The sequence below is a fragment of the Indicator indicator genome, chromosome 22, assembly GCF_027791375.1.
Source record: "Indicator indicator isolate 239-I01 chromosome 22, UM_Iind_1.1, whole genome shotgun sequence".
Taxonomy (NCBI): Eukaryota; Metazoa; Chordata; class Aves; order Piciformes; family Indicatoridae; genus Indicator; species Indicator indicator.
The window spans coordinates 1,755,169-1,782,235 of record NC_072031.1 but is presented as its reverse complement, the minus strand read 5'-3'; the positions used below and the strand labels follow the sequence as shown (position 1 = coordinate 1,782,235).

At 37.4% G+C, this 27,067-nt stretch overlaps 1 protein-coding gene across 8 annotated transcripts in view; it reads right to left on the bottom strand.

Moving 5' to 3' along the window:
* RBFOX1 (RNA binding fox-1 homolog 1) overlaps window positions 1-27,067 on the bottom strand; it is a 1,190,001-nt gene that overhangs the window by 238,613 nt on the left and 924,321 nt on the right. For 4 of the 8 annotated variants that reach the window (XM_054391096.1, XM_054391095.1, XM_054391099.1 and 1 more), the window contains exon 1: window positions 11,930-12,016. The exons of the other annotated variants lie outside the window; for them this stretch is intronic. In XM_054391096.1, the coding sequence (XP_054247071.1) occupies window positions 11,930-12,016 (87 nt within the window). Of the gene's footprint in view, window positions 1-11,929; window positions 12,017-27,067 lie in introns of those variants that run through there. 8 annotated transcript variants of the gene reach the window in all.

The following is a 27,067-nucleotide window of genomic DNA, read 5'->3' as shown; positions in this document are numbered from 1 at the left end:
GCCAGCTTTCTCCTTATTTCTGCCAAGAACAAAGACAGCATGAGATACTAAACACTTATATCCATCTGAAGAGGAATTTAACAAGGACATTATATGGAGAACTAAAACCAGAGAAAAACAGGAGATCAGCATTTGCAGGTTTGTATCTTATTACAGAAAAGTAAAACCAGAATAGCAGACAGGTTTCAGAGTTCTCTTGAACATCTCAGTAAAAAGATTTACTGATTGCCCAGCAACTTACAGATTCTCTTTACAGAGCTGGCAAAGAGCTTTTTACATTATTAAATGACAGGCATTACACAACAGAAAAGCAATGTCTGTCTTGCATTTCTGTCTCACTCCCTCCCCCCACCCAAACCACTAAAAATATAAAAAATACAAAAGACAACTGCTATGAAATACTCACTGACATTTTTAGGTCACCACACTTGCATAGCGTCTGTATGAGATTTTGATACAACAAAAATAGTCAATCACTGCCATTTTTTGAAATGCAAGTCAGGCTGCTTTTCTGGAAGGGCCAACTAGAAGGTGTTCAGTTACAATAACTAGCACAAAACATGAGAGTATTTAGTGCTCAGTATCTTTTTCAACAGTAGATGCTCTCACATCATTGGAAATGACAAATCCCACTCTCTGCACAAACATGTCAGACATTACTTCAAAAGTGTGCAGGTCTACAGGGCCATACCAAGTATGTCTATGAAACCAAGGAGTAGCTCACATTTCAGACATAACATGCAAAAAAAAAAAAAAAAAAAAAAAAAAGGAGGAAAATACGTCCCTGTAGCCATCATGAAGGGCTGCCATCCTAATACTGATTACAGTGGCAATTAGGCTGAATGTAGAACGAGGCATAACATCACAAGCTTTTGAAGTCAGTTGGCAACATAATACCAAATGCCACTCAGAAATCAGATTTCAAGTGTTGGCATCCCTGAAATGCCTATGAAATTTTCTCATGGGTTGAAAGTTCCTCTTAAAGATACAGTTTACAGCACAGTGCTTTGGGGCACAGACTCAGAGCTGTCAGTCAGGTCTCCTTACGGTTTTCACACAGTGACTCCCAAAAATCTACTGCAGATGAAAAGTTCACATAAGCTGCCTTCTTTCCAAATATGTGCTTCCCTGTTGGGAACATAGTCAGCACACTTGGCTTACAGTACAGGATGTATATAGTGGGCTTAATTGTGCCTAACAATCGCCTTGGCCAGTGGAAGGCATTTTCAGATGGGAAATGTGTACGAACATCTGTTCTATTTCCCTGTGCCTGATTTTAACTGTTCCTTCATGGAGGAAGGCATAAAAATCAAAGCATTCATTTCTGCAGTAAAAAGACCATGTACACACTTCAGTCAGGCCAGCGCAGTATGTCAGTTAAAAATGGTACTCTGAGAATCCCACAATGGATTTATTTCATTTCCTGGAACAGCAGTCTTCAAAAAGCACCAGTGTTTTTTAACAATTTATGTCTACAAAATTAGTTGCCACAGCACAGAGCCAGTGAAGAGAGTTTCCCAGTACACACTGACCAACACTATAATGAAAGCAATCCATCTATTTTTCCTATAGAATGATTAGTTTTTAAAAATTTCTTTGAATCAACAACTTTAGGTAACCTTCAGAAGTACCTTGAAACAAATCCTTAGACATGCTACTTCCCTTCATTTTATCTTTAAGATTCTGAATAAATAGACAAACACTGAACTACACAGAGCCATTTGTGCTGCTGCAGACTTTTTCTTTTCCTTTTTTTTTTTTTTTTTTAAGTGAATGTCAAATACAAGAACTGATCTGATAGGGGAAAGTTGAATAGGAAGGACTTCTGTTGGAGCACCCAACACAAGTGAGACATGGGCCTGATGGAGTGGGTCCACAAAGATGACCAGAAAGCTCCCTCCCCTATGAAGAGAGACTGGGAGAGTTGGGGTCGTTCAGTCTTAGAGGAGAAGGCTTCAGGGAAACCTTTTAGCTACATTTCATTATCTGAAGGGGACCTACAGGAAGGCTGAGGAAGAACTATTTAGAAGGGCTTGTGGTGATAGGACAAAGGGCAATGGTTTGAAACTGGAGCAGGGTAGATTTAGGTTGGACATCAGGAGGAAGTTCTTTACAGTGAGAGTGATAAAATCCTGGAACAGGTTGTCCAAAGATGTGGCCCTGTCAACATTCAAGATCAGACTTGCTGTAACCCTGGGCAGCCTGATCTAGTTGCAGGTGTCCCTGCTCACTGCAGCAGGGTTGGACAAGATGACCTTTGAGACCCCCTTCCAACCCAATGCAATCTGTGAATCTGCCAAGTTGCCGAAGACTGGCTGATTGTTTAAGGAGAACTGGACCTAACCCTAGCTGCTGAAAGTTAGCCTTAAATTCTCTTCTGTTACAGGCTCCAAACAGTAACTGCTAAAACCTCCTTCCTGTATCTAGGTAGCAAGAACAGAGATGGATACTTGCATCTTAAACTGAAAGAGAAGACAAAAAGAGCATGTAAGCTAGATTCTTCATTTTATGGGCTGGCAGATAAACGTATTTTCAGATTTCAAGGTTTATTCTGGTTCTAGACATTATAAGGCCAAAAAGACAGGAACAAACAAACAAAAACCCAACCAAACAAACCCAAACAAAACCATCAACCAAATAAACAAAAAACCCACAATGACAAATAAGCAAACCACAAACCAAACCCACAAAACCCCACATATAAAAACCACCATGGGCACAGTTCTGTGTCTAGACAAAAGATGTTAAAAGTGTAATTTATTCCTGTGTTCCAGAAGGAAGGGTTCTCCAATTATACTGAATTTCCCTTAGCAAAAGGAAAGCTTGTGCTGTCTTTTCCACGCTCATCTCAGAACAAACTTGTCACAACAGAACATGCTAGATTCTTCATTCCCCTTGTTTTATCTTGGGACAAGGTAGAAAAGACTGCAGCATTTCTAAAAGTAGCATTCACTGGAATGGAAATCTAAGAGTCAAACTATCCTCTGTAGCTTGTAAATTAATAGACAGCTTTCCAGCACAGGACAGTTTCCAGGTACCACAAACCTAAACCCCACTTAGTACTACTTAGGCATTACAAATGCATAACAAAATAGAAATTATTTTTGGTACAGACCTCTTCAAGTAGGGTTCAGATGCTACAGAAAAAAAAAAAAAAAAAAACAAACACAACTTTGTTGAGACTGTTAAACTATCCTCATTGCCTTCCTTAAAAATTGGTACTTTCTGGTTTGTATATAGTCAGCATACTCCTGTTTTTTGATGGCCCTAAATAGTATTTGGGGGGGGAGGGGGGTGTTTGTTTTGTTTTTAGTAACTTAAGTTCAAACGCTTTTATTCTAACAGGGCATTCAAAGACAGATGTATAAGTTTATGTTCTCTGTACCTCAAATGTGAGCAAGATGAAACTTAAAAAAAAGAAAAATTCTAACAACGTTTTTAAAAGCACTTCCAAGTCAAAGAGAAAAAGAACCTAGCAAATATGAGTTTATTTCATTAAAAATAAGTTTTTCTATATCACACAATCACAGAATGTGAGGGGTTGGAAGGGACCTCAAAAGATCATCTAGTCCAACCACCCTGCCAGAGCAGAACCACCTACAGTACATCATACAGGAACACATCCGGGTGGGTTTTGAATGTCTCCAGAGAAGGTGACTTCAGTTTCATTTTTCTGACGTATTAGATCTTGCCTGTGCAAAAAAGAGATTAGAGATATGTTTTTATAGTATTTCTCAAAATATTTAACAAAAAAAAAATCTCATCTCTTTTTGCACAGGCAAGATCTAATACGTCAGAGAAACAAAAGGAAACAAAATATTGAAAAGCTGGTCAACCACTAAACCTACTCCTCTAAAAATAAAATAAACCCCTCTATAGATAAAATACATTTCCAGGGCTTATAGAATAAGGAATCATCTTGCATAGGGAGGGTATATTCTCTTGAATTTACTTTCAGATAATTGAATCAAGTTCCATTTCAAGCACTCAGTTCAGCACCCAACTGAGTCTCATCACTTGAGCCACACTTCCACAGGAAAGTTATCTCGAGGCGGTAAGAAAGGACTTCTCGGGTTCACTATTTCACTACAAGTCAACATCCCACCAAATAGGGGGGAAAAAAAAAATCATTCTTTATTACTATCTACAGCATCATTCAAAGGAAGGAATTCCTGGAGGAAGACCTGCTTTCCCTCACCTCTTGTCACCTTTTATGTCTCAGCTAAATGTCATCTTCTTTCATGCTTTTGACCAACTATGTGGTCATATGTTTTTAAAAGCTTGCCAGTGTGGGTCTTTTTTAACCCATTCTTATCACTCTTAATTCTCATCCATGTTCAGGTTCTGATTTAATATACCTCCTAGGACTTTTCTCTAGGATGGAGGATAAGTAAACTGTTCATAAATTCCTTTTTTTCCCCCCCCCTTTCTTGCCTTCAAGTGTCAACATAACTTGTTCTCACTGTTTGAAATGTTATATATATATATATTTGGCTGATATATGGTGCCACTGGCAGTAATAATGGAGGCAGCTGATGCATATGTGCACAATTACTGCTAACTTTCAGGTAAATCTAGGTATTGGCATTTTGGCAGGCACTCTCTTACTTGGCTTGCAGGTTCTGAAGTTTATACATCTAACATGGCTGCAGAGGCATTTTACTATATTTGCTTACAGAAAAAATAAGGTATCAGACATTTATCATTAAAAAAAACCCACAAAACCCAGTATATAAACAACCTACTGTTTTCTCCATTACTTTAAAATTTTACCAATTAGCACATAGGAGGGCATTACATGCTTTTGAAATAGTATGACAAAGGAAGGACAAAAGGCATAACAAAAGAGTACTTCTAGCTCTGCAAGATGAACAAGCACTGGAGTAATGATGACCATTTCACCAGATTTTTAATCTCTCAGAATTAAAAAGTAAAACTAAAACACAATTAAAAAACAAACAAACAAAAAAAATCATCTCATAGTTCACATCAGTTCACTACTTTGAATATTTTAAATTTCATCCTGGTCAGAAATAAGTTGATACTTAAGGTTATGTTACAATAAAGTCTGAATAAAATTCCCTTGAAATGCACAATTTGCCTTAATTCAAAGGTCTCAAAGTCTTACAATGTAGAATAGGACTCACGAATATATAGACAAGAGACTTTTACTTACCTCTCTGCTTGGTCAGCAATAAAATAATACATAAATGAAAATAATAAAGATATTCTTTATCAAGTTAATAAAACCATCAGAATTAAAGAAGATTGAGTCATCCTCCAAGCTACCCAGCTCATGTATCTCAGGCCACAAGAGAAAGAGAAGGAACCAGGGTATTTGAGTTTACCCTAATTCACAATAATTTGGATCACATGGAAACCTTAGCCAGATTCCAATTCCCATTAGCTGTTTACAAAGTTTGTGACCTGTCACTACATTAAAAACCCTTCTCATTGCTCCTAAATTTAAGCCAGCTGTGATATCTCATTGGCAAATATTTAGCCAGGTGCAATTTGCTCTCACCTAATAACAAGAGCAGCTCAAATGCAATCCTCAATTACTTCAGCTAAAAAAAAAAAAATAGTTTAAATTATGATGTCCTTACCATAGTCTTTTTTTCCACAATCTCATAGACTGAAATAGACATTTCATGTTTCTGCAACACCCTTTTTGAAACAAGGTCTGAGAAAACAGTTACCTGCACACCTCAGTTAAAAAAAGCAAGCAAGCAAACAGACCAAATAAAACAAAAGATGGATTTTAACTGGGTTTCTTGCTTCAGCTCATGTAACACAAGATAACTTATCAGAGGGTGAAGAGGTAAAATATTCCAGCCAACTCCATAAATATCAGTGTTCTATTTTTAGGTACACAAGCATATTTTGATATCGGTTGTGTATCATTTTACTGAAAGCAACAGAAGTTCCAAGTTGTATCTCCTGACATAATCTGACCATCAGAAATTTTATTACTGATGATTACGCATGAGTCAGGAGAAGAACAAATAAATAAAAAACAACAGCTGAAATTCCAGATCCTTGGAAATAGCCATATCAGCTTGCTGGTTTCCAGTTAGGGAAGCCAAATTAAATATTCTGCTCTTGTAGAGAATTCAGATCTTCAAAGCTTTGTCTTAGGCGATGAACAAATAAATAAAACCTGTCCTAATGCAAGTTATGCTATCTACAGAAACTATTTCTGTTCATACAGATTCCACTGTCTCTTTATTTATTCCATTGCAGAAGCTGCAGCCATGAAGGCCCTCATGTACTCAAGTTTCTTGCCATACTAAACCACTCCATTGAAGTGTATCATGCAGCACACTAACTAGTGACCACAAGATCGTATCAGAATACCAATACGAGAGGACAAAATTCTGTGTCTGGTGTCAGATGAATTGTTTCCTGTTTTGCTGAGCTCAGAAAGAAGCCCTGAGTATAACACTACTGAGGTGCCAAAGAGGTGATGTAGTACTGCCTGACTCATTCAAATCATGTCACCCATTGATCTCTGAAATACAGGCTAGTGAGGCAAAATAATGCAGATGGGAGGAGAGAATAACCACTTGTTTCTTAGTCAAACTAAAGCTATTTAGGTAGGTTATATTTCTCACTAAAATTTGGTCAATGGGAAAGACATTCTGTGCCACTGCTCCTCTCTCTACCCTCTGCAGCCTCACTTACCAGGTATTCTATGGTATCTGCACTTATTAGCAAGAAAAAAAGGAAGCTTAAAGAAAATAAACTCTTGCAATTGTAATATACTTCAAAGCTGTCTGTAGCTTCCTGAACAATTGACAGGTTTAACAGAGAATGTGGCTACACTGATTGATCCCTGTATAAAAAAAAAAATCAACAACAACAACAACAAAAAAAAAACCAAACACCCAAACACAAACAAAAACCCCCAAAAACCCAACAACAACAGAATAACCAAAAAAAAAACCTCCCTGACATTGTATTTCCAAAGGTTTAAATATGAATAACTAGATTTTGTGCTAAACAAAGTATTGCAGACCAAATCCACCCCCTACCACCACCACCCTGAAGCTCCTATTTAAAGCACTTTTGACAGAGAAGTGAGAAAAATTTTGCAATTTAAGATACGCTCTCTCAAAAACAGAATAAAATACACACTCAGAGGAGAAGTGACTGCAGCACTGGAACACAGCAGTTCTCCACTCACAAAGCCCTGGGAGTATAGTACTGATAATTGGCGACCCTTATCACTTGCAAAGACAGAACACCACAGCTAAGGCAGAATAAATATGCATCTAAGGTAAATCATCTATTTACTGCATTTCAACTAGGCAATTCAGGCAATGTAAACAGAAATTATGCACTGCATTCCACTAGATGGTAATCTAAAAACAACCAAAACAACCATATACCACTTCAGGCAACAGGGACAGAACTGAAACCTCTCATCATTTCTATTTCAAATGCATTATTCAAATAAAACCTACTAAATCACAAAAGCCTTTTTAACATGAGGTAACACAACACAGCCACCACATCTTTCAAAACTGGACTCCAGAAAGTGTGATTTCACAGGTAGCTGAGCACACTAGCATCTACAAGTATTCTGGATGCATTCACTGCTAGCACTTGCCAGCACAGCACTGAAACAAGGATTTTTACAGACGGGTAAAGATGGAACTGTGAAGAAGTCTCACTGCTATTTTTCACAGCATATTCTAGGCAATTCTCTCAGCCCTAAAATAAAATGGAACAGTCTCCAGATCATCACTTTTCCAGTCATCAGTCAAACACACTAGTTACCCAGGTTTTGGAAAATCAGATGCACGAATATAATCAACCTATCTAGAACAATTTAAGAATGATGTACTCAGAAGTACCTTAATTCCCAGTTTATTAAAATAGTTAACCAGCAGCCATCCACTTCCTACTTTTCTTCTACCCCTCTTTACCACAACACAAATAATTAAGCGAATAGCAGGAGAAGAAAAGGTTTTAGCTTAGCTGGCTGAAGTCTTAAACCACGAACATAAGCTTAAATGCTCAGAACTCTTTGAGCTTTTCTGGTCACTATGATAAAACAAAAGAATACTTACAAAAATACTGACCATAGTTCAGAACAAAACCAACACATCCTTTTAATCTGTAAGTATTGCATTTTGTATTAAAGAGAACAGCCTTTCTATTTAGAACTTTCGAGTAGCAGAGTGAAAAGTCCAAGTAATTCTAACTTCAATAATTTTTACAAGACTGCACACGAGCTCCTCTTTGCTAAATGGAAATCGAGCCACCTAAACCAGCTATGTAATAAATAATTTAGTGTCCATCATTAAAATGTCATCTACTGCACTTCAGTTTTTAAAATATTTTATCATAATCCTAACATTCCAAGTACTGAGAGCAATCACAAAGATTTTATATACCTAAACCACTCAAATCTGTGACAGATGAAGCTAATATGGAGACATTTTACTTTTTTCCTAGATGACATACTACTCTTCAACAAATTGGAAAATAGCTTTTTTGATGCTGTACTTTGTAATTTTAGTGGTAATCAGAACTTTGTTTCACATACTCATTCTGAGAACATGTAAGAGAGTGCAGCAGCACACAGCCATCCTTCCTGACAGCAGAGCAATGGTCCCACAGCCTGGCCAAAGCAGACAGACCTTTTTCATCTGACACCCTATGCCTTCAGTGCTGATCCAGACCTAAGGGTTCCCCCCATGGGAACCAACTGTTAAAACTGTCCTGTCCCAAGGGCAGGATAAGGAGTCTTTTACTGGGTTGCCATTTAATCATCTCTGGGTTTTTTTAAAATCTCACCTGCCAGGAGAAACAGCATGACAGTTCTGACACAAAGTAGGCTTTGCTGTCCCAACTGCAGTACCTGCTTTGGAGATCATGACAGTGTGACTGTGACAGCCTGTGAAGCCACCAGAACACCTATTCTGCCAAGTCAGAAAACATCTCTCCACCCACATGAGACATAATGCTATTTATGCATCATTTGTACTGTCATGTGATTTTTTTTCCTCCTGTAGCTTCACCCAGGAGGAATAAAGGATAGGAAAAGATATTTTATATTTCTTATTTAAAAAAAAAATGTAACAAGTCATAGGCAATAACAATACCATCACTCTATTAAGTTTTTTGAGGTTATACTTATTTATTGGAAAGTAAAGCCAAGTTTGCAGGAATATTTAACTTAATTTGATCCATTTTGACATATCTAGAAGCCTAGAAAACTACCTTTTCTCTCTCCAAAAGCATATATGTTGCATTTTTCATCATCTCCCTCAAACAGGCAGAGGAATACAAATCATCATAGACTAACATATGCAGCTGGGAGAATACACATGGCTGTTTATCTGAAGTGTTTCCAGAGATGTACCACAGCATCTGCCCTTTTTTCATCTGTCCTACGTTTCACATATTCCAATACTCTGTAAAAAGAGAGTGTGACAGAAACAAGCAGAGGATGTAGGATCAAGTTGAGTAATCAGTTTAGGAGAGTCTGGAAAAAGCTGCACATACACAGCAAAAAGTAAAACAGCACTTGAAGATTTAGAAACCCTGAAGACTAACAGTCCTCTGCACCTCTCTGAGCTCTTGTTTAACTGTGCCACACAAACACATGAAAAAACCCTCAAACACCTATGTAATATTCTGTTTTCATACACAAACTTGCTGTAAATCCAATTGGAAAGTGTGTGGAACCCCTAATCAGGAATACATATACTTTCTCTAGAAATCCATACAAATAAACAAATTGCAATCTTATAAACCCCTACAATGTTAAAACAACCTTGTATTCAAAAATACTTGAGGGTTGTGGTTCTCAATCTGCAACCCAGTACAAACATTTGTATAATCAGTTTATCAAGGCATATTTTGGAAGAAAATTACCATTAGTTCTGAACACTATGTAATTACTGCTTAGAAGTGGATCATAGCATCATAGAACTGTGGAGATGATACAAGCCTGTCTATCAGCTGTCCTTTGTGTTATTTTCTTTTGGATACTTAGGTTTACTCTAAGAGATAAACAATAAGTGTTCTAGTATAAGCTGGCTGCAGATACTGCAAATGTAGATAAAAACTTGGGGTGATAAAGTGGTTAAAGTATTTACTCTTCTAGCTGACCCTCTCAGACAGTGTAACTCAAACACCTGGTTTGTTTCCAAAATGCAAGTTTCAAGTATAACATTAGGGAGAGGCAGGGAAAAGGAGAGACTAGGTAAGTATCCATATGAAGAACACTTTTTAACTACATCTGTAAATATATCTATTTTTTTGTAGAATTCTTACTGCTTGACTATTTTAGACCTATGCTAATGGAGCAGCATAGGCCTGAATATCTATTTCTAAGAAAAGAAAGAAAAGAAAAAAGACTGAAATAAGGCATCCTGAATTTTCAAAGGGCCCTTTCTTCTAATCTATCTGCTTGGATAATGCATCCAGAGTGGCATTTTGTAATGACAGCAACTTTCCAACAAATCAATAGTTATTTAATTCCCAACAAGCTCTCGAGTCCATTAAACCTGATTACATTCACCCATTTCAGTTGGGTGCAGTTATTTTTCCTACACCGGCACTTAATCTATAACAGGAACTTATGAGAACTTTCAAAAGCAATTTCAACATCAATCAGCATAGAGTGAAAGGCACGATTTGGTTGTAATTATTTATTGGACAGGATGGCACAGGGTCTGACTGAGCTCTGGAGTCCGACCTTCACCCCAAATTCTAATGGATCTGAAAGGCCTGCTTGATGTGTGCAAGTGAGCTATTGTGCCTCACTGCACAGAAAACCCCGGCATCAGCTTGCATGTCCCAGAAGACAAAGGTTTTCAATACCTGATGCCCACTGTGCAATGCTCTGTTTGAAACTTGTGTGCCTGATACTAAGCCTAAAGTGAAGAACACGACTCACAGTCTTCAGTAGCTGAATAGACCTATATGGAAAACCCCCTGTTCATGCTGTAATCACTCTACACCAGCTAACTGCTGTAGTAAAGGAGCACAATGAAAATTTGCTTCTTCTTCACAGTTAATTTGACTGGTCACTAGCACAACACAGAAATACTGTCATACATGTGTGTGTCTCAACCCTGTCAATGCCTAGTATCTGACTACTGCTAAGGTACACTGGTTTTTCATTTTGTCTATGCTTCAAAATGTTACTTGTATCCTTTCTTAATGTCTTCTAATACTGTAAGCAACAGAATACTTTTAAAATTAGTGTCTGCATGATCTATTCAAAATCCTAAGTCTAACAGCAGAAAATTCAGTAGTACCACTTTTTGATGAAAATAAAACACAACCCAGGCAACACGCAAAAAAACTAAATCTAATAATTGCCAGTTAACTTTTGAAGTACAGAACTTTTGCCCTGAAGCAAGGTCTTACACGTTCAGGGTTCAAAATAATTAATATGACGTGCAGAAGTATTGTCTGAAGGTGCTGTATTTCTCTACACACAAACCCCACAGCCCCTTTTTTTCATTCAGTGTGATGCATAACATATGAATTAATGCGTATTTAACACTCTTCATATTTGCTGTGCTAAAACACTTAACCTAAACACATCATGGTAAGTTACTTTGTCTTACGACCTGCCGTGGGAATGCTGACTCCCTCAGAAACCTAGAATGGATAGCAAATCCTCTGCCCTGTGGTCAACCTCGTGAAGCAAAGGCATGAATGTTAAACAGGAGACAAATCAATACAAGCAAATATAGCTCAACTACACCATTTATTCAGCCATGAGAGATGTCAATACTCAGATTAGGGTGATCCATCTTTTTGATTTCCTACTGTCTTTTCACTGACTACATGAGAGCTTTTGCCTGTATTAAAAGTGTTTGCTTTCTCAACCATAAAAATTCCAATTATTACTCTAAGTGCACTAGAGTTAAGTTGCTTGTTGGAAGCGGCCTTGCATTACCTGAACAAGTCCAGCGAAGTATGGTGCTGCCGGCAGAATCATTGGCACTCCATATGGATGTAGCAAAACTCCTTGAGACGACAACATGGTTTAAGTGATAGTATTACTCCCACTAAAGCTAAACACATCAATTGAAAGTTAGGGGAAAATCTATATACCAACTTCTTCCAAACTCAGAGCTAGAACCAAATAACTTCTGTCAGGGGCAAAGCCCACATCAGCTGTAAAAAAAAGAAAAAAATTGACGTCAGCAACTCTTAATGTTATAATTTTCTTCAGAGACAACAGATAGAGACAACAGCTGCAAACCTAACTCTACCCAAAAAGGAAGGTGCTATTTTGGGACCAGCTTAAGTAACATGACTGATCAAGTACTCTTTATCAGTTCAGATTTTTAAGTACTATACACATACAGATCAAATTCTGCACAGATCTACTGATTAGAATTAATTTTCCTATGGGTTCTGGCATATACATGATAACAGTTACTATTAGAAAGCCACTTTGAAAATAAACAGGTTTATCATGATTGTGTAAATACATGTTTCGCTGTATTTATCAGCTGTTAAACAATATTCATGAGAGTTTAAACTTAAGTCTGTTACACAGAAGATATATTGTTTCAAATCACTCTATTTTTCTTGTTTATTTTGCATATTTGAGCTAAAGCAGGTGAACTACTTCAATGAGTGTAAAATATATTTTAATGGCTTTTCCAGCCTCTATGTTGTTACATTGATTAGAACTTTAAAAAAATAAAACGAATTTGACCTTTAGAGTGTTTAATATCTGTTCTCCAATTAAACTTGCACTTAGTGTATGAGACAAAAGAGAGAAATGTAGGCTGTTTTCCCCCTAAACAAAACAGGTTTGCTTTGTTATGTACTACTTGCAAGACATTCTTTTCCACAGCTAATAATTTTTTATTTTACACAAAACAACCTTAGTTGTTAACACCTGTTTCACATGAAATGGATCTTCTAAGGCAGATATGACTAATGACAGGGATTACAACTGAGTAAATTTTTTAATTCAATCAGGAATTAGTTAAATGCTCAGAACTTCATGTCACAAGTAAAAAAAAAAAAAAAAATCCTCTCCTACAGTCTTTAATAGCCAGAGTGCTTCACATTACTAATTTCAGCTACTTGATTTTGTTGCATAATTACTTTTCCAGATAACTAATTGCAGACAAGATTTGATGTGATACTCAATTATTTAATGTCACATTTTGACCATCGTGAAAGGTTTTCAGTAATTGATTCTCATGTATCAAGGCAGCAATGCTGCACAGTTTGGAAATGTACCTTAGCAGCTGCAATGTTGGCCCTCATTACTATCAGCCTTACACCACTTCTAACTTTAGATGTTGCGACCTTCTGTGACGCTGGCCTGAGAGACTGCCAATGAGGACAGCAATTGTCACACAATGAAATGTTGTTTACCTAGTTCCATCTCCTGGTACAGAATCTGTTCACTTTTTTGCTGGGGATAATGCAATTTCCTGCTTATCTGATCATGCCTAGCTATTAATCGTATTTCTTGTGTTTTGGGTGTTCTGGGTTTTTTTTTTTTTTGTGTTGGGTTTTTTGTTTTTGGTTTTTTTTTTTTTGGTTGTTGTTCTTATTAAGGAACAGAACTCTACATTTTAATTATTAAACACACAGTAGGCTGACACATTGTGTATTTTGCCAGAAGATTTTCATAAATTCCAGTACAAACCCAGTTATTAACTTCCATACAGAAAAATCTAAACAAGGTCTACGTGAGAAAGTGAGTTGCCATTGCAACTTATTTAAAAGTACTTCACTTCTTTAAAAAACAAAAGTTAATTTTAAGTATTACCTATTTGTTTGGTTTAACAGAGTGAGTTGCAATTGAGGAGAAAAGATTTCTTTCACTAGGAATGGAGATTATAGAATATGTTCTGCAAGCTTCAGCTGACATAAATAAGGATTGTAAAATTCCTCTGTAAAATATCTAGTTGTCTTTTTGTTTCTTCAAAGAAAGAGCAAGATGATTTGTATAGGGAAGCACAGGCTTGAGGGAAGCTTTTCTGTGATCTGTTTTGGGACAGTTTTTGCTTAAAGTTTTTATTAATTACTCTGGCACAAGGCAACACGCTGATGACAAAGTTGGAAGGTATTGTCAAGACTGAGAAGGATGGGAATATTATACAGGAAGAAGTGCTCAACCTTACAGACTGCATTGATAGAAATGAGATGAATTTCAGTACTACAAAATATAAGGTCATGCTTCTGCTAATAACAAAAACTTCATTTCTAATCTCAGGAGGAAGCAAAGCAGGACCTCATTGCACCTGGTTAAGGACTTGGAGCTGGAAGTATGATGCCAATATGAAAAGACAAATTATCAGTATTTCTCAGTAAGTTTTATTTCTCACTTAGTTTCTCAGATGTACTTCAACAGCATATAGTTCTTTTCACCCACGTTACAAAATATGGCAAATTCAACTCCAACAGCTCCAGAAAATCCTTTTTGTGCAGTTCAGTGGAGTAGAGCACTGTTGCAACAGAAATCTGAGAAAGTTTGATTTGTTTATCCTAGCAAAACAACCTGTGAACAGGGAAGAAAACAGTAGGAGGAAAAAAAACTGCTCAAGCTAAGGACAATCCTGACACTAAAAAAAAGATCACGAAAACACTAATTATAAATAAATTTAAGCCAAAAATATTTTTTCAAGTTATTTTTTAGAAGTACTTTGGTGTTGGCTAAGTGAGGGTCTAGAACAGCCTTTCATATTCACAGTAATAAAAAAGGATACCTTACACAAGAAAATTATGCAATACCAATAGTAGTGGTAGTCTGAACTCAGCAGCTTGTGGGGAGGACCCTTCCAAACCTATGCAAGTAGTATAAACATTCAAGACTTACAAAACATCAAAAGTCTAGAAAGCATTTATATTTACTACATTGCAGATTGTCATATATAAAAATAAACTTTGAAAATAAACTGTAGTTACCTGTTTTAATGAAATGATGCTTTGCTTGCCTCACTATAACAACATGCTTCTAAATGTATAGCTGTATGGCACTCCAAATCCAAGCTCTGACTTTCTGGTTGGGCTCTTTGATGATGTCCCATGTGTGCACCAGCTACCTAAGTTCGCACAAACCTCTGTGAATCAAAACCACAGAAGTACAATACAGCTTTACTCACATCTCCGCCCCGTGCCAAATGCTGAACTTACGCCAATGCAACTACATCAGCTTTACCAGTTTATACCAACGTATTTCTTCTCCCTCCCAGCCACACACACAAAAAAAAAAAAAGGAAATTTGCCTTCAGTTTTACAGTTCACCCTTAAGCGTTAATGGGCGTTTTTGTTCTGTGAGAATATAGTGAACACATCGAGTTTGACCATGAGGAATGCTGAGGACTCAGAGAATGAGCCAGAGGAGTATTAAATATGCTAATAGTTCTGTTTCACTTTAACAGGACCTCTAGCATGATTAAGGTTAAGAATGGATCTAAATGTTATTGCTAGGACAAAGGCAGAATGGTCAGTACCAGGCACATCAATCACTTGTCTGAAGCCACTGACTGTGACAGTACTCACTTCATGCCTACTCCAGGATTTTTACTCCCTGTAAAAAACACAAGTGGGGGCGTGGGTGAAAAAGGGGAGATCATCTATTTCAAATAACTATTCAGCTCTCTTTCCCATTACATTCTAGAAAATTATCAGGCTGGTATAAAAACTAGAATAAAATAAAATGAGGTGCTAAGCCTTTTTCAGTATGTTGATGAAGGGCATGTTTCTTTTAGCTATTTGTTTCCAAACTCTGGGGTTTGTTTCCTGAAACATTTTCAAGAATTTTCTGAAACTGAAACCTGATTTTTAAAAACCAAAAACAGGAAAAAAGAACATGAAAGTAGATAGAAATATTTTTTATATATAAATAGCTTTATATATAATAGATGAATAATAGTTTTCTATATAAAAGTCATATACATTGGTAAAATATACAATCTCATTTGTTTCATTTCTGCAGAATTTTGCTAAAAAAGGCAGGCATTATTTATGAAAAGCTGGTTTTAAAGGTACACAGCATTAGTTAAGCAAGCTAAGGGAGCAGTAGAAGGTCACATAACACAGGTGTTTCAGGCCAAGCAGTCTAAAGCCATAATCTCAAGTGTTCGTACAGAACTGAAGCTACTGACAGGAGTGCTCTCAGAGTGATTTCACTGCAGACTTGCTAAAAAGTCATTTGAAATGGGAAGGAAACGGAGACTTCAGTACAGTACAGATGCACACAGAGAGGAAATAAAGCTACAAGTATCCCTCAAAACTGGGCTACACATTCAGTTAGAACAAGAAAAATAAAGATGCAAGAAGGGCCAAGATTTTAATCCCACCTGCAAATAACACTGAAATGGTGCATTAGACAATGACCAAAGCATTTCTCCAGGGAAAAAACAGACGCCTAGTTTTGCTATGATTCAAGGTAAAAACAAAACGAAACTAAACAAAAAAAAAAAAAAAAAAAAAAAAAAAAAAAAAAAAACACACAAAAAAAAAAAAAAAACCACCACAAAACAAAACCCCAAAGAAAAACACTTGAGCAACTTCCCAGAAAGCAACATTGCCTGGAAAAGGCAGATCCCTGCAATGCAGTCATCAACCAATCGATGATGTATGCTTTAATAAGATCCTGACAGAAATAATGTATTTAGAGCATCTTTCTGCCAAATAATTAATTCTGCTTAAGTCCTATATCTAGTTCAAAATACCACAGACAAAGATTCTTCCAAATGAACTTCAAATAATTTCTACTTCCTTCCAACAGTGGCCTAGCTTTCCCATCTCACAGATCATAAATAATTCAGGTACCACTTTGGCACCTTCTTCATAGCTTATGCTATGTCATATCTGATTCCTTTAAGCTCTTCAACCTCCTGTTTTCCAGCCACCCTTCCTATTCTCCAAATGCTCTCCATTTTCTCTTTAAGATGTCTCAGTGGTTTTCCGGTAAAGAAAAACCAGAACTGAGAAAATCAAGTAGTTTCCAAGTCTCCTGGTAGTTTCCATCATCCACAGCAATTTAAAATTCTTGTCCCTGAAAAAGCATTACGAACTCAGTACCATGCAGGCTCTGAAAGAAAAGGTAGCTGCCATTGATGAGCACTGTCTGAAGTAAGCAGACCCAGCCATTAAATGATACATTGGTAGACAGAAAAAGCTGTCCTGCACATCTTCCCCCACCCTTCCCAACCACAACTGCTGCCACTGTTATAACTACCCCACTCATCTATAAAGATTATTTCCAACTTTCTACATAAACTGTTAGAAACCAAATGTTCTTCAAGGGCATCAGAAACATTATCCTCAGCTGCTGACTCTATTCCAATCTTTTTTCTAACCAAAGCCTGAAGTACATGTAGGGGCTGTTCATGCCAAGTATCAACTGCCCAGCCAATTCCTATTACACTTCTCAGCCAATCAAAATACAACACAAGTATTTTCATAACTTTTAAAGTAGAAAATATCACATACACAAATCAAAGATATCTACTGCTGTCATCCTGATGCAAGTATGCTGGATGCTGTCAGAGTTTGTTGAGTTTATTAAGCATCTTAGTTTATACCAGTGTGTAAAGCAAGAATACAGAAACTGTTTACTACTGGGAGAGCCCATTTTTCTCTAGTATGTGAAATACTTGTGAGATGCAGCACATTTAACATCAAGACATTTTTTCTTCTGAACTTAAAAGTTTCTATATAAAACTTACATTAGCTCTTAGATACCAGTTAAAAACTAGCTGCAGTTCCAGAAGACTCTAGCTGATTCTTTTGGTCAGAAACCAACAGTGCTTCAGTTGCCCTGAAGTTTAATTTTCTAGCCTTTTCCTTTTAAATATACAATGGTGGCAAAATTAGAAATTTCAAAGGTAAATAAAAAAAAATTATAGTCCTTCTGTCTTCAAGAGCTTCAGACAGAATCATCTCACACAAAAACTTAGGAAGTATATTTGAGAACCAATTTGTAGCCTTAGAAAACTCAAGTGATTGACATTACAGGCAACTGGGTCATAAATGATTTAAAGTGCAGTATCTCAGCAACTGTGGGTCTTTGAGTACATGGCAAATCCTTTTTCTTTGGCTTGACCAGCTCCAAACTTCCTGTCAGGATTGTGCACTGGTTCTTGTGCTGCTCTAGTATCTCAGTACCTAAATAACTGTATGTATTGCACTACTTTTGGAATGCTCCCACAAAGTGCTCTTACTTTCCTACATGCTTTGCCCCATGATACATCCTTTTACTGCCTCAGCCACTACATGGTACTCATCATCACCTTCAAGCTCACTTCAGTCTATTTCTATCCAATCTATTACTGTGAACAACTGAAAGATTGGTGTCTTCCTCATATTACCTTGAATATTATGCTCCTTCATCTCCTAACTGTGCTCAAAATGGCATCAATACTTTCTCCTACCATTTCCTAATACCAGGTAAGAACTTCCTATAAACATCTATGAATGTTCTTTCAGCCAATAAAACCTCCTTTTGGCAGAATGTCACACATACATGTTGACTGGGGGATGAAGTGACTGCTGAGTAGCACAATGACCAATATCTCTGCTCCTCTGCAAGTTATCCATTTGTATCCACCTTGACTGTAAATTCCTTTTGAAAAGAACTGTGTCCAGTACAAGACAATCACACCTGTGACAGTAATACAAAAGAACACACACTCAAAAGGTTTACATCTACACCTAGCTTCATTCTTCCAGAACCCACGAAGGCAGATATTTATCTAAATGGCTTGCTCTCCTCCAGATCCTTAGAAACTTTCAGTTCCTGCTTAATCTAGATTTGATGGATATGTGTTTGTCTCTTGGTAGCAATGTGATCTAGCAGCTTTCAGTGAGTTGCAAAACACTCACTCACGTGGGTGATCATCACATGCTGGACAGAGACAGCAGCTTAAAAAGTGCTGTTAAGGGATGCCTCTGTGGTTGGGCTTCCCTTTGGCTACCACAGAAAAGGATCTCTCACCATCCACACATATCATGGCACAAAACCAGAGAACAATCTGTACACCACTATTCCCTGAGAAACAAACTAGCAAACAGCTATGGGTACCCTTTGACTTGTCTGTGCTTTCACATGAATTAGATTCTGAATTGCAACTAGATTTGTCTTTTTCTTACCAGCATTCATGCCAAAATTTAAGCTGAAAAAGCCTGGGAATTTCAGTTATTTAGTGTGCTGGACACTGAACGAGGAAGGAGGATAATGTCAGACTATGCAAGAAGTCACATGCACAATCACCTTCTAAGGCTACAACAAGTGGTGCAGTGTACACAGTGACGCAAAGCCACTCGTAGGGCAGTTACTCCAACGAACAGCTCCATGGCCCTGTACAATTCTATTTGTGAAGAGAGTGTCTCTCTTTGTCTCCTATTGTCCTGGGTCACTCAGCTGCAGAGCTAGATGAAAATACTTTAACTACCAAGAGCTGATTTTGACATGTGTACACTGCTACTTAGTCACAACACCAAAGAATGTGTTGCAAAGTTCTTCATTACGTTTCTTATGTCTTAATGAGCAGTGCATTGCATTCCATCTCTTCGGGAGTTCCATAGAACGGCTTAGGTTGCAAGGGACCTTAGAGCTCATCTATGCCAATCTCCACACTATGGGCAGGGACACCTCTCAACTAGACTCAGATTCTCAAGGCCTCATCACACCCGGCCTTGAACACCCTTATGGAGGAGGCATCCACAACCTCCCTGAGCAACCTATTCCAGCATCTCACCACCCTCATACTGAAGAACTTCTTCCTAAGATCCAGGAACCTACTCTCCCTCACTTTCAAACCACCCCCTCTTGTCCTACTGCTACACAACTATTGGTTGGCTAAAGTAGCAAATAATTTGTATCTTCAATGTTGGCTTCCTTGAGAGCAAATTCTTTCCAGTCTCCAGGCTATTTCAGATATCTTTCCCTACTCTGCCCTTGAGTTTATCTGTCATTTCTTAAAAAGGTGAGATAAGCCTCCAATCTATGTGAAGTTAAACAGCCTGGGATATTTTCTATGAAAATGTCCAGCAGACATTTTCAAGATCTCGTGCTTGTTTGACATCAAGCAGTTCCACAAACCAACCATGGGAAATGACATCTATCTTCCAGCGATAATAAGCAGTATCACATACATCTTTTTTGTGGAAAATGTAAGACATATATCTACATATACATATATCTACACACACACATATATATATGCATTTCACAAAATGAGCATCAGTACTGTATTGTCACAAATCTTCTTTAATATCATTCAGTTACTCTTCTCTTCCACATGCTGGATATAAGATGCCCAAGGAATCGGCCATGAACTGCAATCTTCCCCTTGGGGTACACCAATTTGCAAATACAGACTAGCAGCGACAAGACAGTTTTTCCCTTGAAAATCATACATAGACTAATCCATGTCTACTCTTAACAAATCCTATTGCTATGCCCAAGCAATGCCATGATAGATCACCATCTATTCCACACAGGATTTTTGCCAATACTTGAGCACACAACCAGTCTCACAATCAGTTCATGGTTGCCTTGTTGACACCAACACACACAAAACAGGACCTCAGGAACATAACAGTGCATTCTGTCCCAGACAAGCCACTTGCCCATCACTAACATCTATCAGGCTTTGGTTGTGTGGAGACAATAGATAGCCACATATTTTTTTTGTCAAATCTGGTCAAGCAGACTTCTCCTTATTGCTGTAGTCAGGTTATTATGACTACTGTAATCACAGGAAGCTATGACTTCTTCTTGACCTCAATTAGCACATTCATTATTCATCAAAGTACAGTTTTTGTTGGCTTCCCTTGGGAAGAGCAGTGTATCACTGTGAGGATCTTTCAATACAACTTCATCCCCTTAATACGTTTGGGATTTGCTGACAATTAACAGCTACTCATTCCCCTGAGTAAAGCTCGTATTAATAGGGCTGCATGGTGAATCATGAGATGGTAGTAAATCATGCCTCCTGCCTGTATAAATACATCATCCAAGCATCCCACTATGCCAAGTGCAATGGTTTGATTGCAGGAACCAGCACAGGGTAGATATCCGAACTGAGCAGGGTGCCCTAGAGAAATAACCTATTCACACCCCAAAATAATACAGACCCTACATGACTTTAAAGGGATCAGGGGGAACTGCTGTTCACAACTGACAAGTTTCATATTCTCCAAAGATAAAACGTCAAGATTTTGAAGCCTATAATTCAGTTCTTTCAAGACATCCGCAATAGTTTTTAAGTACTGAAATTTAGCCAAGAACAAGCTAGGAGCATCTGAGGCAAGCAGGATTTGGCTGAAAGCATTAGAAGGCGCAGTTGATAGGAAGTTCATCTCCAAATCTGATTGAAGTTAAGCAAGCTTTTTCAACTTCATTGCTACTTTGTGTCTTAATTCCATCTCCTAATGTAACTCTTGGGAGACACACTGAATGGCATGTTCATCCACCACTCCCAAACTCAGCCTAATGCTGTACAGGTATCTGCTGTGCACAGTCTGTCCATCCAACAGGTGCCACAACACAGGATTACCTGCCTCTTCCTCTGATGGGGCAGATCACTTCTGCCCACAGTCTCAGTCTGTGCCTCAGTCTGTTACTGAGGACAGGCTACTGTGAGTGGAATTGCTCTGGTACTCTCTGCAAGCACACCTTTGTGTAAACAGCCAGTACACAGAAAATAAGAAAAAACTTCCTTGGATTAAGCTTCAGAAAAACCTCCAATCAACAAATCTCACCTTTAAGGAATCACATCGTGTGTTTTCTTTTCTGCTCTCCTCCAAAGACCTCTTGGACTATATTCTACTTATTCATTGTACATTCTAAACCTAAGTAACTATTCTGGCAAACAGTGCCAGAATAGCTGGGTACCCACAGTGGATACTGAATTCATGTGAACCCTTGATTTCTAATGTTATCTCTCACAACTTCCTCAGGCCAGTGTAAACCTATGGGGATTGTGCCACTGCTCAGAATAGCAGATGAGGATAGAGCAAGCACTGAAGAACACAAAACCACAACACTGTTGTATCTATGTCAGATGGTAAGCACCTTTTCTGTCATCCTCTTATCAACACTCTTACTTTTGGTTAATTCCATTTTATATTAGAAGGAAATAAAGAATGGTCTTTTTAATCGTGCTTTCATTCAAGGTTTTAATCAACCTTAGTCAGTGCCCTTGGAGTACACCAGCAAAGGATTGCTGTACATTTGTGCAGAGCACAATAGAAGAAGATTATTTCTGTTTTTATTGAAATCAGTACTTTAGCTGATATTAAGGTTAGTAGTTGGATATAAATAAGATTTTATTGCTGCAAAAATTAAGACAAAGAGTAGTCTCCTTCTAAGACCTGACATGTGTCCAGTTCTCCTGCAGTGCAACTCAGGAGGATTAGACATCAAAAATTTAACTCAGACTCTTGGACTTAAAGCATCTTACCTTTTCTCAAGATTTTCCAATAGTCATGTCCCTAAGCAGAAGAAATACAACCCATGACACTGTTTAGTAAAAAAAGAAACAAATCAGCAAGATGTGTGAGCACCAGGAACAAATAAAACCCAGATATTTTATATTCCACTACAAATTTTTACTTGTGCTGCTCAACGAACATAAACTGCACTGAAAGTTCATATCTTGTTGTTCCCACACAGACACAACTTTTGCACATCTGAATTATAAATGCTATTATTGGACAAAGTCTCTGGTATTTCAGTGACAGGAAAGTGCTACACAGCTGCTTTACAGAACTGCCACATTTCAGGATAATTAATGAGTCAGCCAGGACTAGTGAATTCCTAAAGAAATTATTTTCAAAGGTTTTTATAATTCCCTCAGATATTTTCTTAATGATAAGTTTCCTTCACAGCCTGCTTACTTAGATGCCTCTGTAATCTAGTACTACTTCATGAGCAATGTATGTTAACAACTCTTCTTGGTGTCTACTGATCTACTTGGCCATTTATGGCACTAGTAAACAAGCTCAATTTCTTGAATATTTTTCCTCTACTGCTTGGCCCCCATTAGGTCTTTAAGATCACACAAACAAAACACTGAACAGCTTTGTGCTCCTCATGAAGCTATGCAAATAACCAACATCCACCACTATCACGGATCAGACCCTGCCTGCTCTAATGCAGCTTACTTCATAAATCTGTGACAATAACTTTGCCTTGCTTTTCATAAAGCAGTTTCAAAGTTCATTTTCTGCTGAAAGTGAGCACACACCACTTCTCTAATTTTAGTGCAAAGAGGCACTTAAAACTATTTTTAAGCAAAATGAGTAAGAATATGATGATGAGAGGAAATGCACATGAACTGTACAACACATTACTCTCACAGCAAAGCTAAGGATAACATTCTTAGTGGAAGCCAATAAACTGTGCCTATCTAACCCTGAAGAAATTCTGATCCTGGTTTTCCCTCCTGTTAAAATCCATCTCTGCATGGCATATCAGAAAAAAAAAAAAGCCTGTGAATGCTCCGTTCCCACACATGCCTTTGAAGACACCTGCATGTTGGGTTTGGCAGTTCTTAAGAGACAAACTCTACCAAACCATGTAGCAATAAGCATTCTAGAAAAAAACAACCAACCAGACAAACAACCTCCCCCAAACAACCAAACACCAATCAAACCTACAGTTCTTTTCTCCTCCACCCCTCACTGGGTTTCTGGAAACACCTTGAAAACAAAGTTGCCTACAGTCAGCATTACACTGGCATTGCTTCAGTATTTAGAAATCTGTATTTAAAAGTTCTTGTTTGAGTTCTCATTTGTCATGTGTTTGTGGAGAGTCAAAATTGCAAGTGTAATCCCCCAAATCTCCTGAGGAGCATTTACTGACACTTGAAGGGCCAGATCTCAAATCCCTGATTTATGTCCACAAATTTGCTGCTGATGCATGTGGCTAGATGAGAAGGAGATGACAAAGGATTTCTAACAAGTCCTTCCACAAAAGTGAAGGATTTTCATCCTGTGCTAAAAAATGAATGCCTTTTTGCAAAATGACATTTAAACAAACACCTGGAACATCTGTTCCTAATGTATAGACAAGAGGTAGTTTAGCTCACAGTAAAATGATACTGAGTAACTTTATTTCAAGGAAAACCTGTGTACATAAACTTTACACTGACAGCATTTCAAAGGCCTGAAGTGTACACATTTAAGAACCAGCTATAGATAGCTGTAGCTCTCTAACCGTATGCAGTGGCAGCTCATTAGCCATGAAAATACTACAAATTCTTCCTTAAACATTTTTAACAGGCAACAGAAGCTACAGAAGGTCTAATTTTAGCATTTGTTCATCCCTAGTCTCAGGAAAGTTTTCTTCTACATTTTATTTTTGAGGCAAAACCAATCACATTCTGTGCATTTGGAATTTTTCAGTGGCGTACTTTAATCCATCCAGCAAGCATGGTGGACACCAGTGTCACATAACCCCCCCCTTTAAACAGGTGACAGGTACATTAAAACAAAACAAAAAACTTCAAAAGTACATAATGAAAGAAGCACTCTTCCAACAGATAATCCATCTGTAGAGGAGTCAAGTCCTACTCAAGTGTTGTCTGCCTGCTTGTACAGTAGAACTTCTCTTGGCAGGGCAGTACCAAGGGTTGTCTGCCCTGAGTATGAAGTGTCAGAGTAAAAGCAGTTTGAGCACTGAGTTCCCCATCTGATGCTCTGGTAACAGCATAAACTTTTAGTCAAAAATAGTTCCAGTAAATTAATACTTTCCCTGTAATCAGTAAGAGTTCATCAGTAGCTGTTTCAGTAATAACTGAAAGTGGCTACACTTTTCTCATTTTTGTATTAGCATTCACAACTCAAAAGCATTATTTCAGGATAAAATGTATGGCGAAATCAATTTAGTAGTGGCAAAATCAACTTAACCCGTATTTTATAAACTAGAAATTCATTATAAAATAAAACTGCCTGAGATCATCCCATATTTTTAATGGAGCATCACTTACTCTACCAAAATAAAAGCCTATTGTGCAAATACTAGACAGCTAATTACATAATGTACCTTTACAGAATTACATAATATGGGTGCAGCTTGTTTCCCTGTTTTCTGTTTGAAAAATAGATTGTTTAATAACCCATCAAAGCTATCTGTAAACCAAGGAAACAATAGAGCAGATGTTGACTGTTGTCTTGTGCCTCACAGACATAATTAAATACAATGAAACACTCATGCACCCAAATAATAGAGGACAAACAAATACAAAAATGGAACTCTATAAACATAAACCTCATTTACTGGGCACCTGTCTTCTATTCATCTGTAATATTTAAACCAGTGATGAAAATGGAAAAGGTATTTGTCTGCCTTTAGACTACAGAACAACTGCAAATGAAAATTCCTCTCAGCGTAAAGAAGCCTTAACTTTTGCAGAACTAATTCCCACACAGCTGACTTTCACAAAGCTAAGAGGGAACTAAATTTTCTGTTGTAATGCAGCCAGAATAGGACAGGTAGATTTTCTCTAAGCAAAAGCTGTATGAATCAATGACTCCAAATGACCCAAAAAGACAAAACCCACTATGCCTGGTGGGTAATGCAGCCTTCAGATTCCCCTGGAAAGGCAGGTTCCCTTTAACTGCAAAATGTGCTCCCTGTGATTATTTTCCACTCCCCCACCCTATTGTTGAACAACAATGGAAAGTCAAGATTAGATTCCCTAAATATCAAACCAAGTGTTTATTTCCTAAAGAGTGTCTCATAACATTGTTTAATACTCTATTTCACATCAGAATTTGAGAGCTTCTTCTAAAACCATCCTTCTTTATCATCCTTTCTATAATCAAGTATAGACATATATTTTCTTTGGTAATATCAATACTGATCCAGTATTTGGGAAGAATCATTATATAAATTATGTAACCAGTCCTACAGTTGGTATTAGGGAAAAAAGTTTCCAGATACAAAACAAAACAAAAACTTTGAAAATTAACACTCACATTCACTGCAACATAACATGGAAGCATATTTTTGCTACTAAAAACAATTATCTTGACTTTAAAATGGTAAATGCCTTAATAAGTGTTATTAATTTTTCATGGTAGATAAAGAAAACAAAGTTGCTTTGTTTACTGCAAATGCATTTTGCCTTTACATTTTATTTAGTTATTTCTAGGACAGAATATAATGTGATCTGCATCTCTTTATGTTAATAAACCCACACCAGCCTCCTTCCATAGACAACACCATAAAGTATAAATACCAAATGGAAAACAAATGGAAGTATAATACCACTGTGAAGCAAACCAATCAACCCTAAAACAGCTGAGATAGATCTCATCCAGTAGTTCATTCATTCTTTATAGAAAAGAAATGAAAATATTCCTAGGTGAATCAGATTAAAAAAAGAAAAAAAACAACCACCCTCAGCAGCTCTGAAAGGTTGTAAAGCACTAAATTCCTTTGATTTATGAAGGCAGCATCTACCGCACTGAGCAAAACAACTCAGCATGCCGGGACCCTTTTCCCTGAAATTCCTTTATTAACACAACCTGGCTCTGCTAGTGAACAAAAGCAGCGGTGCGGTGTGTATAAATCATTAACACTGTGCTGTGCAATGGCTGAATTTCCTGTGTGAGCTGGAAAGCCTTCCTGCACAACAGGGATTTTGGGGTTGGAATTGGCTGCTATGAAATGTACTTCATCATTCTCCGTGTTTGACGCTTCCCAATAGCTTTGTACTTTTCCTCTGCTTTTTCTCCCCCAAGCCCAGAAACTGCAATAGCAATTTATTGGATTTTTATGCCTGCAAATAAAGGAAGAGAAAAGAAGGAAAGAAGCAAGCAAGCCCATTTAGAAGTAGAATCCTTCTCCCTTCATTTAAAGGCAGGTTGTGTTCAAAGAAAACTACTAATAGCGAATACATTTTTTATTTTTAAAATCCATTTAGTTTACCACTTCAGAATGAACAAAGAACTGGAGTCAGTCTTGAAAAAATAAAAAAAACCAAAACAATAAAATTAAATAAAATTAACTATCACTGAAAATATGACTCCTCTCCCAACAAAGTCATTTTTCATTGGAGCATTTCTTCTGTTATTTTTAAGAGGAGGCAGAAAGGAG